This window comes from Carcharodon carcharias (assembly GCF_017639515.1).
Source record: "Carcharodon carcharias isolate sCarCar2 chromosome 29 unlocalized genomic scaffold, sCarCar2.pri SUPER_29_unloc_13, whole genome shotgun sequence".
In the NCBI taxonomy this organism is placed as follows: Eukaryota; Metazoa; Chordata; class Chondrichthyes; order Lamniformes; family Lamnidae; genus Carcharodon; species Carcharodon carcharias.
The window spans coordinates 222,792-236,124 of NW_024470658.1; the positions used below are offsets into that span (position 1 = coordinate 222,792).

Below are 13,333 nucleotides of genomic sequence, written 5' to 3' on the forward strand. Positions count from 1 at the left end.
CCAGTCTCAGGCGCGCTGTCCAGTCTCAGGCGCGCTGTCCAGTCCCGGACACGCTGTCCAGTCCCGGGCACGCTGTCCAGTCCCGGGCACGCTCTCCAGTCCCGGGTGCGCTGTCCAGTCCCGGGCACGCTGTCCAGTCTCAGGCGCGCTGTCCAGTCTCAGGCGTGCTGTCCAGTCCCGGGCACGCTGTCCAGTCCCGGGCGCGCTGTCCAGTCCCGGGCGCGCTGTCCAGTCCCGGGCAAGCTGTCCAGTCCCGGGCACGCTGTCCAGTCCTGGGGTGGTGGAAGAGCGTGGAGATTGAAGAAGGGAATGGAGATGGAGGAAGAGGGTGGAGATGGAGGAAGAGGGTGGAGATGGAGGAAGAGGGTGGAGATGGAGGAAGTGGGTGGAGATGGAGGAAGAGGGTGGAGATGGAGGAAGAAGGTGGAGATTGAAGAAGGGGATGGAGTTGGAGGAAGAGGGTGGAGGTGGAGGAAGAAGCTGGAGATTGAAGAAGGGGATGGAGATGGAGTTAGACGTGGATATGGAGGAAGGGGATGGAGATGCACGAAGAGGCAAGAGATGGAGGAAAGTGATGGAGATGGAGGAGAAGGCTGGAGATGGAGGAAGAGTTTGGTGATGGAGGAAGAGGATAGTGTTGGAGGAAGAGGGCGGACATGGAGGAAGAGGGTGGAGAGTCTGAAGAATTTGGACATGAAGAAAGAGGATGGAGATCGAGGCAGAGGCTGGTGATGGAGGAAGAGGGAGGAGATGGAGGAAGAGGGAGGAGATGGAGGAAGAGGGTGGAGATGGAGGAAGAGGTTGGAGATGGAGGAAGAGGGTGGAGATCGAGGAAGAGGCTGGTGATAGAGGAAGAGGGAGGAGATGGAGGAAGAGGGAGGAGATGGAGGAAGAGGTTGGAGATGGAGGAAGAGGTTGGAGATGGAGGAAGAGGGTGGAAATGGAGGAAGGGGATGGAAATTGAGGAAGGGGATGGAGATTTAGGAAGAGGGTGGTGATGGAGGAAGAGGGTGGAGTTGGAGGAAGAGGGTGGAGATGGAGGAAAAGGGTGGAGATGGAGGAAAAGGGTGGAAATGGAGGAAGAGGGTGGAAATGGAGGAAGGGGATGGAAATTGAGGAAGGGGATGGAGATGTAGGAAGAGGGTGGTGATGGAGGAAGAGGGTGGAGTTGGAGGAAGAGGGTGGAGATGGAGGAAAAGGGTGGAGATGGAGGAAAAGGGTGGAAATGGAGGAAGAGGGTGGAAATGGAGGAAGGGGATGGAGATGTAGGAAGAGGGTGGTGATGGAGGAAGAGGGAGGAGATGGAGGAAGAGTGTGGATATGGAGGAGGAGTGTTGAGATGGAGGAAGGTGATGCAGATGGAGGAGGAGGAAGGAATTGGAGGAAGAAAGTGGAGATGGAGGAAGAGGGTGGAGATGGATTAGAAGGTGGACATGGAGGAAGAGGATGGAGATGGAGGAAGAGGGTGGAGATGGAGGAAGAGGGTGGAGATGGAGGAAGAGGGAGGAGATGGAGGAAGAGTGTGGATATGGATGAGGAGTGTTGAGATGGAGGAAGGCGATGCAGATGGAGGAGGAGGAAGGAATTGGAGGAAGAAAGTGGAGATGGAGGAAGAAGGTGGAGATCGAGAAGAAGGTGGACATGGAGGAAGAGGATGGAGATGGAGGAAGAGGCTGGTGATGGAGGAAGAGGGTGGAGTTGGAGGAAGGGAATAGTGTTGGAGGAAGATTGTGGAGCTGGAGGAAGACGGTGGAGATGGAGGAAGAGGGAGGAGATGGAGGAAGAGAGTGGAGAAGGAAGAAGAGAGTGGAGATGGAGGAAGAGTGTCGAGATGGAGGAAGAATGTGGAGATGGAAGAAGAGACTGGAGATGGAGGAAGAGTGTCGAGATGGAGGAAGGGTATGGAGATGGAGGAAGAGGGTGGAGATGGAGGAAGAGTGTGGAGATGGAGGAGGAGGGTGGAGATGGAGGAAGGGAAGGGAGATGGAGGAAGAGGGTGGAGATGGAGGACGAGGCTGGAGAAGGAAGAAGAGAGTGGAGATGGAGGAAGAGTGTCGAGATGGAGGAAGAATGTGGAGATGGAAGAAGAGAGTGGAGATGGAGGAAGAGTGTCGAGATGGAGGAAGGGTATGGAGATGGAGGAAGAGGGTGGAGATGGAGGAAGAGGGTGGAGATGGAGGAAGGGTATGGCGATGGAGGAAGAGGGTGGAGATGGAGGAAGAGGGTGGAGATGGAGGACGAGGCTGGAGATGGAGGAAGAGCGTGGAGATCGAGGAAGGAGATGGAGGTGGAGGAAGAGTGTGGAGATGGAGGAAGAGTGTCGAGATGGAGGAAGGGTATGGAGATGGAGGAAGAGGGTGGAGATGGAGGAAGAGGGTGGAGATGGAGGAAGAGTGTGGAGATGGAGGAGGAGGGTGGAGATGGAGGAAGGGAAGGGAGATGGAGGAAGAGGCTGGAGATGGAGGACGAGGCTGGAGATGGAGGAAGGAGATTGAGATGGAGGAGGAGGATGGAGATGGAGGAAGGGGGTGGAGATGGAGGAAGAGGGTGGAGATGAAGAGGGTGGAGATCGAGGAAGCAGATAGAGATGGAGGAAGAGGGTGGAGAAGGAGGAAGAATGTGGAGATGGAGGAAGAGGGTGGAGATGGAGGAAGAGGGTGGAGATGGAGGAGGAGGGTGGAGATGGAGGAGGAGGGTGGAGATGGAGGAAGGGAAGGGAGATGGAGGAAGAGGGTGGAGATGGAGGACGAGGCTGGAGATGGAGGAAGGAGATTGAGATGGAGGAGGAGGATGGAGATGGAGGAAGGGGGTGGAGATGGAGGAAGAGGGTGGAGATGGAGGAAGAGGGTGGAGAAGGAGGAAGAGGTTGGAGATGGAGGTAGAGGTTGGAGATGGAGGAGGAGGGTGGAGATGGAGGAAGAGGGTGGAGATGGAGGAAGAGGGTGGAGATGGAGGAAGAGGGTGGAGTTGGAGGAAGGGGATAGAGATGGAGGAAGAGGGTGGAAATGGAGGAAGAGTGTGAAGATGTAGGAAAAGGATGGACATGGAGGAAGAGGGTCGAGATGGAGGAAGGGGATCGAGATGGAGGAAGAGGGTGGAGATGGAGGATGAGGGTGGAGATGGAGAAGAATGTGGACATGGAGGAAGAGGATGGAGATCGAGGAAGAGGCTGTTGATGGAGGAAGAGGGTGGAGATGGAGGAAGAGGGTGGAGATGGAGGAAGAGGGTGGAGTTGGAGGAGGAGGATGGAGATGGAGGAGGAGGGTGGAGATGGAGGAAGAGGGTGGAGATGGAGGAAGAGGGTGGAGATGGAGGAAGAGGGTGGAGATGGAGGAGGAGGGTGGAGATGGAGGAGGAGGTGGAGATGGAGGAAGAGGTTGGAGATGGAGGAGGAGGGTGGAAATTGAGGAAGAGGTTGGAGATGGAGGAGGAGGGTGGAGATGGAGGAGGAGGGTGGAGTTGGAGGAGGAGGGTGGAGATGGAGGAAGTGGGTGGAGATGGAGGAGGAGGGTGGAGATGGAGGAGGAGGGTGGAGATTGAGGAAGAGGTTGGAGATGGAGGAGGAGGGTGGAGATGGAGGAGGAGGGTGAAGATGGAGGAGGAGGGTGGAGTTGGAGGAGGAGGGTGGAGATGGAGGAGGAGGGTGGAGTTGGAGGAGGAGGGTGGAGATGGAGGAGGAGGTGGAGATGGAGGAAGAGGTTGGAGATGGAGGAGGAGGGTGGAGATGGAGGAGGAGGGTGGAAATTGAGGAAGAGGTTGGAGATGGAGGAGGAGGGTGGAGATGGAGGAGGAGGGTGGAGATGGAGGAGGAGGGTGGAGGTGGAGTTGGGAAACGTGCTGTCTCAGGCCCCGATCAGGGAGGTGAGTTTAGCTGAAAGAGAGACAGTCTGAGTGGACGAGGCCCATGGCTGATGAATGAGAAGGTGTTCCTCGGCTCACTGTCTGTACTTGGGCTGTGTCAACAGGCAATGGGACACCATTCGGAGATGCAGACCAATCAGGTAACACACTGAGGACTTGCTGGGCTGAAGGGCCTCCCCCCTGTTGTGAATTATTCCTGGCCCTGCCGGTGGAGAAGGGGTTAGAAAGTAGAGGGTTGCGTTATGCAGGGATTTGAATCCCATTTTGCGAGTGGTTTTGGGGATTGGATTGGGTGATGCAGAGGTTGTGTGTAACCCGGTGGAAGAGGGGCCCTGTGCAGGGATGTACCTGAGGACAGAGTCATGGGGAAGCAAGTCAGGGTTAATAGACCCATGAAGGATTGGCTGCAAAGATGGAGGCCCCGGGAGTTTATGATGTGTTTAAATTGGGACATCATAAGGGTTACTAAGCACCAATTACTGTGCAACCACTGAGCAGCAGCAGATACAGGCGCACATTTCACAAGCAACATGACAGTGTAAAGATGTCAATCGGACACAGGTATCTTTTCTCAGTCTGCCAGCCTGAATCTGGTTTATAACTGGCCTTATGTCAGGGACTCGGCTGTAATCATTGACAGGGAAACTGCAGCAATGGAATGGGATGGGTCTGTGTGTAGCCCTGGATGTAATGTATACCATAGATACTCAGGCATAACTTAAACACACCGGCAGTTCCCAAAACTTTCATTTTATAACATTGGAAAACTTTAAGTGAAGCCATTGATTATTGTTGGGGAGGGAGCAGCACAGTGGTACCATCGCTGGACGAGGGATCCAGAGTAACTCTCTGGTGTCCGTCAATCCCGCCATGCCAGGGGGGTGAAATTTAAATTCAATCAAAATTATGGTGGTAAAAGCCCACCTGGTTCACTAATGTCCTTTAGGGAAGGAAACCTTACCCGGGGTAACTAGGGGTCTACATAAAGGGTGGCCTAGCCAGCAACACCAACTCGCCAATAAAGATGACAAAAACGATGTTGGATCAGCCCAGCTCTGTATGGGGATAGCTTCCAGCTCTCTCTCCGAGAGTGGGCTGAGTGGGATGTGAACCTATGGTGTTTGATATGGTCCTAGTGGGCTTGTTTGGGAGTGAACAAGGTTGATGTCATGTGTTTGTTCAAGTGCACATAATGAATAGAAACGATCTGGTGGATAGTCGCTTCAGTGGCGACATATCCCATTTATAAATCAGGGAACACTGGGATATATTAACTCAGATTCCCTGTGGGTTCAGGATCAACAGAAGTGAGGAATTCTCACAGAAACAGGAGGTGCAGTCCTCCCTCAGATAGAACGTACTTACTTTCCTGCCCCGGCAGCTACTGGAATTCCTGGTGAGCGGGTTTCTCAGCTGTTACATATGCTGCTGCCTGTTCTTCTCGCTGCTGCTTTTCACAGTGCCTCTTGTCTAGCAATTGAATAATTGAACGTATGTCATCTCAGCGTTTAATCTTGTCGGGTCTGCATGACATCTGTCGTCACATTTGCTCTGGCACGGACATGTTGGGCTGAAGGGCCTGTTTCTGTGCTGGATAACTCTATGACCTTGGCATTATTTCAGCATGTATTGGATTCAGGTGTCCTGTCTAGGAGGAGGTGTCGGAGCAGCAGGAGGGTCACACTGTGGAACTTTGGTCATTTTTGAGAGAAACCTGTTTACAGTAATTGACAATGAGACTGCTCCTGGTTTTAGGCTTGAGGGGGTAGGGTGGTAATAAGTCAATGCGTTTACACACCATTAACCTCTTAAAGTTCAAGTGGATTTAAATATCTTTACTGTTTGTCACTCTTGGGGTTTTTTTAAGTTTATTTGATGGTGCTTCAGAGCTCTGCCTGCTTAACTGCAGGTGTCCTCACTACATCCCCTTACCTGTTTCACTATCGGTCCCTTCAGCTATTACAGGGCTATGGGCCAAGGTTTATCCTCACATCCCCCCTAAACCTCCTGCCTCTCACATTGAACTTGTGCCCCCTCGTCACTGACCCTTTAACTACGGGGAACAGCTGCTCCCTATCCACTCTGTCCATGCTCCTCATAACCTTGTAAACCTCGATCAGGTCGCCCCTCAGTCTTCTCTGCTCCAACAAAAACAACCCAAGTTTATCCAACCTCTCTTCATAACTTAAACGTTTCATCCCAGGCAACATCCTGGTGAATCTCCTCTGCACCCCCTCCAGTGCAATCACATCCTTCCTATAATGTGGCGACCAGAACTGCACACAGTACTCCAGCTGTGGCCTCACCACGGGTCTATACGACTCCAACATGACCTCCCTACTTTTATAATCTATGCCTCGATTGATAAATGCAAGTGTCCCAAATGCCTTTTTCACCACCCCACTAACATGCCCCTCCACCTTCAGAGATCTATGGACACACACACCAAGGTCCCTTTGTTCCTCAGAACTTCCTAGTGTTATGCCGTTCATTGAATACTTCCTTGTCAAATTACTCCTTCCAAAGTGTATCACCTCCCACTTTTCAGGGTTAAATTCCATCTGCCACTTATCTGCCCATTTGACCATCCCGTCTATATCTTCCTGTAGCCCAAGACACTCAACCTCACTGTTAACCACCCGGCCAGTCTTTGTGTCATCCACAAACTTACTAATCCTAACCCCCACATAGTCATCTATGTGGTTTATATAAATGATGAATAATAGGGGACCCAGCACAGATCCCTGTGGTACGCCACTGGACACTGGTCTTCCAGTCACTGAAGCATCCATCAGTCATCACCCTCTGTCTCCTACAACTAAGCCAATTTTGAATCTAACTCATCAAATTACCCTGTATCCCATGTGCATTTGCCTTCTTTATAAGTCTCCCATGTGGGACCTTGTCAAAGGCTTTGCTGAAATCCATATAAACTACATCAACTGCACTACCCTCATCTACACACCTGGTCACCTCCTCATAAAATTCAATCAAATTTGTTAGGCATGACCTCCCTCTGACAAAGCCATGCTGACTATCCCTGATCAAACCTTGCCTCTCAGAGTGGAGATAGGTTCTCTCCTTCAGAGCTTTAGCACTATGCTACCATCTCCATATTACATGGAAATGTTTGAAGGATACAGTATCAGGAGGGGGTTGGGCAGAGAGCCAGATGTATTTGTGTTTGGAGCTGACGTGGAGACGGGGAGTGACAGGTGAATTTGACAGAGATATGCTGAATTTACCAAGACTAATTATTTAGTTTCCAAACTTTTCCTTTATTTTCAATCCATTATTTTGTTTTTCTTTTCCACATTGAACAAGGAACACGCATTGTTGGTCCAAACTGTTGCTGGATGAGGCTATGGTGTTATTGCTCATTCTTGTGTTATTTCTTCCGCAGTGGAAGGAACTTCTCCTCCCTCAGAGGGAGCCACCTGCAGGCTGTCTCGCTCTCCAGAACTGTGACTCCGTTTGAAAAATCCAAACTGTGAATGCCAAGAATTAGCTGTGAGATCATGGGAACCATTGCTGCCACAGCATGGCAGGCTAAGAGGTGAACAAATCCACACTTGTTTGGAAATGATACAGGGTGCAGCTAAGTTACAGAGGGAGGGATGACTCCCTCAGCTTAGAGAGTGACAAAGATTAAAATGCCCAGACACACCCCAACTTGCACCGTGTCCCTTCTCATCCAGCCATGCTCCCACAATCTGCGCACTGAGCTACACAGGTTCTAGTCCCACCAACGCCCCAATTTCTACACTCCTCATCTTTCTTTGCAAATCCCCCAGCCCTCCTGTTCCCTGTAACCCAATTCACCCCCAACACCCTGCCATATCTCAGGGCCCGTCCAATTCTGGCCTCTTGAGCATCTCTCATTTCAATTGCTGCACCATAGCCTTCAGCGGCCTGAGCCCGAAGCTCTGGAAACCACCCGCTAAACCTCTCTGCTCCTTCTTCCTCCTTTAAAACCCACAGCTTTGCTGGAGCTCGTGAGTACCTGGCGAGGCTTGCTGCCATGTTTTCTCTGATTTCCGCTCCGGTGAAGTGCCCTTTACAACAACAAATTGCATTTATTGAGCACCTTCAACATAGTAAAATATCCCAAGATGGAGGTGTTGTTTTAACCAGGAGCCAATGGGACTCAGTGGGGATGGGAACAGCTGGATAACATCAGGCACGACGCTGTTGTTCATTCACTGGTTTCAAATAGTGAGCTCTGCACCGAAAGGCAAGGGCATTGTTAACCAGGCCTGAGGTGGCGGGGAGGGACGGGTCTGACCCGGGTACACGGTGGAATCGGGGGGAGTGGGACAATCCCAAGACACCTTTTCCCACTCACTGAGTTCAAAGCAGGGGAACCAGCGGCAGCTGAGGCAGGCCAGACCAAGGAAGTACCTTGTCTTTCATTCCCTTGAGACAGATGCAGGGAGACCTTAGGTCCCTTAATCATCTCTTCCCAAACTAGATCAGAACCCACAGCAAAAATCAGACAAGAACCAACCATTTCCTGTCCCATTTCCAAGCGAAATATAGTCAAAAGGTCAGTCCACATAAGCCTAGCCCTTGGGAAAGCCTGAGGCCTAGTTTCAATGGAAGGATTACTCTGTGATTCTGATTAAAATCGTAGCCAACCAATGACCCACCCCCTCGGGCTAGAGAGTGGACCTTTATACAGGGACCAGGCACATCGGAACATCAGAGCCTGAGTACGGCACAGTTACCATGCTTTCATGAAAGGGGATTTAAGTTTCCTCAAATGAAATTGAGTCCTCTGCAGCTGTTACCAAAGACAGGGTTGAATTTCTGTAGCACCTCAGGATGTATAAAATCAGTGCCAATGAAATATATTTTCATAAACAGCCACAGTTAAAGTTGGAAATGCAACAGCTAATATATGTACATCAGACCACCGGAAAGTGCAAATAACCTCAGTACTGACCCTCCGACAGTGCAGCACTCCCTCAGTACCAACCCTCTGACAGTGCAGCACTCGCTTAGTACTGACCCTCTGACAGTGCAGCACTCCCTCAGTACTGACCCTCTGACAGTGCAGCACTCGCTTAGTACTGACCCTCTGACAGTGCAGCACTCCCTCAGTACTGACCCTCTGACAGTGCAGCACTCCCTCAGTACTGACCCTCTGACAGTGCAGTGCTCCCTCACTACTGACCCTCTGACAGTGCAGCACACCCTCAGTACTGACCCTCTGACAGTGCAGCACACCCTCAGTACTGACCCTCTGACAGTGCAGCACACCCTCAGTACTGACATGCTGACAGTGTGGCTCTCCCTCAGCGCTGACCCTCTGACAGTGCAGCACTCCCTCAGTACTGACCCTCCGACAGTGCAGCACTCCCTCAGTTCTGACCCTCCGACAGTGCAGCACACCCTCAGTACTGACCCCCTGACAGTGCAGCACTCCCTCAGTACTGTCCCTCTGACAGTGAAGCACTCCCTCCGTACTGACCCTCCGACAGTGCAGCACTCCCTCAGTACTGACCCTCTGACAGTGCAGCACTCCCTCAGTACTGTCCCTCTGACAGTGCAGCACTCCCTCAGTACTGTCCCTCTGACAGTGCAGCACTCCCTCAGTACTGTCCCTCTGACAGTGCAGCACTCCCTCAGTACTGTCCCTCTGACAGTGCAGCACTCCCTTAGTCTCCCTCCCAGTGTCACCCCTGTCCCCAGTCAGGGGGAGATACCCTCCCAGGGTTTACCCTCTCCCCAGTCAGGGGGAGACACCCTCCCAGGGTTTACCCTCTCCCCAGTCAGGGGGAGACACCCTCCCAGGGTTTACCCTCTCCCCAGTCAGGGGGAGACACCCTCCCAGGGTTTACCATGTCAAATCCTCCATGCAAACATCACCTTTCAATGAAACAATGGGGCTGCATTTCTGGACTTACTTTAAAAAAGACAAAGATTACTATCAGCAGCAACACGAGTCCTCCAATGCTGCCACCAATGATCATTGGCAACTGGTTAACCTGCTGGAGAATGTCCACCTCGGTCAGGAGCTGGAGGATGAGACAAGAAGATTTCAGCATGTCCACTGGGTGGCAGAAGCTGTGTGAGGAGCAGCTTCAGAACTCCAGATACAGAATATCATTTACCAAAGTCAAATCCAGAGGCCTTCACATGCAGAAGCTGCAACAGATTCCCCATAGCTGGGACTCCCTGTAAACAGGATCCAGACCCCCCATAAACGGGACCCGGGCTCCCCATAAACAGCACCTGACTCTGTAACAGGACTTGGAATCACTGTAAACAGGCCCAGAACCCTTAAACCACATGATCCTCATCCCCCTCCCACTGCATCGTCCCATGCAACTACAGAAGGTGCAACACCTGCCCCTTCACTTCCTCTCTCCTCACCGTCCAAGGGCCCAAACACTCCTTTCAAGTGAAGCAACATTTCACTTGCATTTCCCCCAACTTAGTCTACTGCATTCGTTGCTCCCAATGTGGTCTCCTCTACATTGGAGAGACCAAACGTAAACTGGGCAACTGCTTTGCAGAACACCTGCGGTCTGTCCGCAAGAATGACCCAAACCTCCCTGTCACTTGCCATTTTAACACTCCACCCTGCTCTCTTGCCCACATGTCTGTCCTTGGCTTGCTGCATTGTTCCAGTGAAGCCCAACGCAAACTGGAGGAACAACACCTCATCTTCCGACTAGGCACTTTATAGTCTTCCGGACTGAACACTGAGTTCAGCAACTTCAGACTATGAACTCTCTCCTCCATCCTCACATACATTTTAAATCCAATTATTTTTCTCCTCAAACCCCTCCCGCAAAAGGGCCATCTACTACCTGTTCCATGTTGTTCTTTCACAGAGTGCTGATCCTTCATCAGCCATTAACACATTGTGCTTTCTTACCCTGATGCCACTATCAGTACCTTCTTCTGGCCTCACCATTACCTTTAACATTACTTGTCGTGTCCAGGCCATTTCTGTCAATTTCTCCTTCGCCACCACTTTTCGCTGACCATCTATCAACTTTCATCTGCTCCACCCCGTTAAACAGTACCAATGTCATCACATTTCTACTGTTATTTAGCACTGAAGAGGAGTCATATACTTTCAAGACACCAACTCACTTTCTATCTCCAATGATACCGACAGACCTGATGAGTATTTCCAGTATTATTGTCTTTTGATGGGGATCAAGCCTGCTGTAAATGGAATCCTGCCATGCTGCGAACGGGGAATCAGGTGTTTTGCCTGCCTGTACAGTATCATGGGCACCATCCTGTGCACGACAGAGTCTGCTGCATGATGGCAGAGCGTGTGGGTTCTCTAACATTAACACACAGTGTTTACAGGGTGTGTGGGTTCTCTCACATTAACACACAGTGTTTACAGGGTGTGTGGGTTCTCTAACATTAACACACAGTGTTTACAGGGTGTGTGGGTTCTCTAACATTAACATACAGTGTTTACAGGGTGTGTGGGTTCTCTAACATTAACACACAGTGTTTACAGGCTGTGTGGGTTCTCTAACATTAACACACAGTGTTTACAGTGTGTGTGGGTTCTCTAACATTAACACACAGTGTTTACCGGGTGTGTAGGTTCTCTAACATTAACACACAGTGTTTACAGGGTGTGTGGGTTCTCTAACATTAACACACAGTGTTTACAGGGTGTGTGGGTTCTCTAACATTAACACACAGTGTTTACAGGGTGTGTGGGTTCTCTAACATTAACACACAGTGTTTACAGGGTGTGTGGGTTCTCTAACATTAACACACAGTGTTACAGGCTGTGTGGGTTCTCTAACATTAACACACAGTGTTTACAGGGTGTGTGGGTTCTCTAACATTAGCACACAGTGTTTACAGGGTGTGTGGGTTCTCCAACATAAACACACAGTGTTTACAGGCTGTGTGGGTCCTCTAACATTAGCACACAGTGTTTACAGGGTGTGTGTGATCTCTAACATTAACACACAGTGTTTACAGGGTGTATGGGTTCTCTAACATTAACACACAGTGTTTACAGGGTGTATGGGTTCTCTAACATTAACACACAGTGTTTACAGGGAATGTGGGTTCTCTAACATTAACACACAGTGTTTACAGGGAGTGTGGGTTCACTAACATTAACACACAGTGTTTACAGGGTGTGTGTGATCTCAAACATTAACACACAGTGTTTACTGGGTGTGTGGGTTCTGTAACATTACCACACAGTGTTTACAGGGTGTGTGGGTTCTCTAACATTAACACAGTGTTTACAGGGTGTGTGTGATCTCTAACATTAACACACAGTGTTTACAGGGTGTGTGGGTTCACTAACATTAACACACAGTGTTTACAGGGTGTGTGAGCTCTCTAACATTAACACACAGTGTTTACAGGGTGTGTGGGTTCTCTAACATTAACACACAGTGTTTACAGGCTGTGTGGGTTCTCTAACATTAACACACAGTGTTTACAGGGTGTGTGGGTTCTCTAACATTAACACACAGTGTTTACAGGGTGTGTGGGATCTCTAACATTAACACACAGTGTTTACAGGGTGTGTGGGTTCTCTAACATTAACACACAGTGTTTACAGGGTGTGTGGGTTCTCTAACATTAACACACAGTGTTTACAGGGTGTGTGGGTTCTCTAACATTAACACACAGTGTTTACAGGGTGTGTGGTTCTCTAACATTAACACAGTGTTTACAGGGTGTGTGGGCTCTCTAACATTAACACAGTGTTTACAGGGTGTGTGGTTCTCTAACATTAACACAGTGTTTACAGGGTGTGTGAGCTCTCTAACATTAACACTGTGTTTACAGGGTGTGTGGGTTCTCTAACATTAACACACAGTTTTTACAGGGTGTGTGGGTTCTCTAACATTAACACACAGTGTTTACAGGGTGTGTGGGTTCTCTAACATTAACACACAGTCTTTACAGGGTGTGTGGGGTCTCTAACATTAACACACAGTGTTTACAGGGTGTGTGGGTTCCCTAACATTAACACACAGTGTTTACAGGTTGTGTGGGGTCTCTAACATTTACACACAGTGTTTACAGAGTGTGTGGGTTCTCTAACAATAACACAAAGTGTTTAAAGTGTGTGTGGGTTCTCTAGCTTTAACACACAGTGCTTACAGGGTGTGTGGGTTCTCTAACATTAACACACAGTGATTACAGGGTGTGTGGGTTCTCTTACAATAACACACAGTGTTTACAGGGTGAGTGGGTTCTCTAACATTTACGCACAGTGTTTACAAGGTGTGTGGGTTCTCTAACATTAACACAATTTGCTTACAGGGTGTGTGGGTTCTCTAACATTAACACAGAGTGATTACAGGGTGTGTGGGTTCTCTTACAATAACACACAGTTTTTACAGGGTGTGTGGGCCCTCTAACATTAACACACAGTGTTTACACGGTGTGTGGGTTCACTAACATTAACACACAGTGTTTACAGGGTGTGTGGGTTCTCTAACATTAACACAGAGTG

The 13,333-nt window shown here is 50.0% G+C and overlaps 1 protein-coding gene across 1 annotated transcript in view; it reads right to left on the bottom strand.

Annotated features, from left to right (window-relative positions):
- Positions 1 to 7,128: 7,128 nt before the first annotated feature.
- LOC121273994 (integrin alpha-X-like) overlaps positions 7,129 to 13,333 on the bottom strand; it is a 142,908-nt gene continuing 136,703 nt past the window's right edge. The window contains exons 2-3 of the mRNA XM_041181128.1: positions 9,771 to 9,881; positions 7,129 to 7,349 (exon numbers count right to left, since the gene is read on the bottom strand). Of these exons, the coding sequence (XP_041037062.1) occupies positions 7,239 to 7,349; positions 9,771 to 9,881 (222 nt within the window). The 3' untranslated portion in view covers positions 7,129 to 7,238. The remainder of the gene's footprint in view (positions 7,350 to 9,770; positions 9,882 to 13,333) is intronic.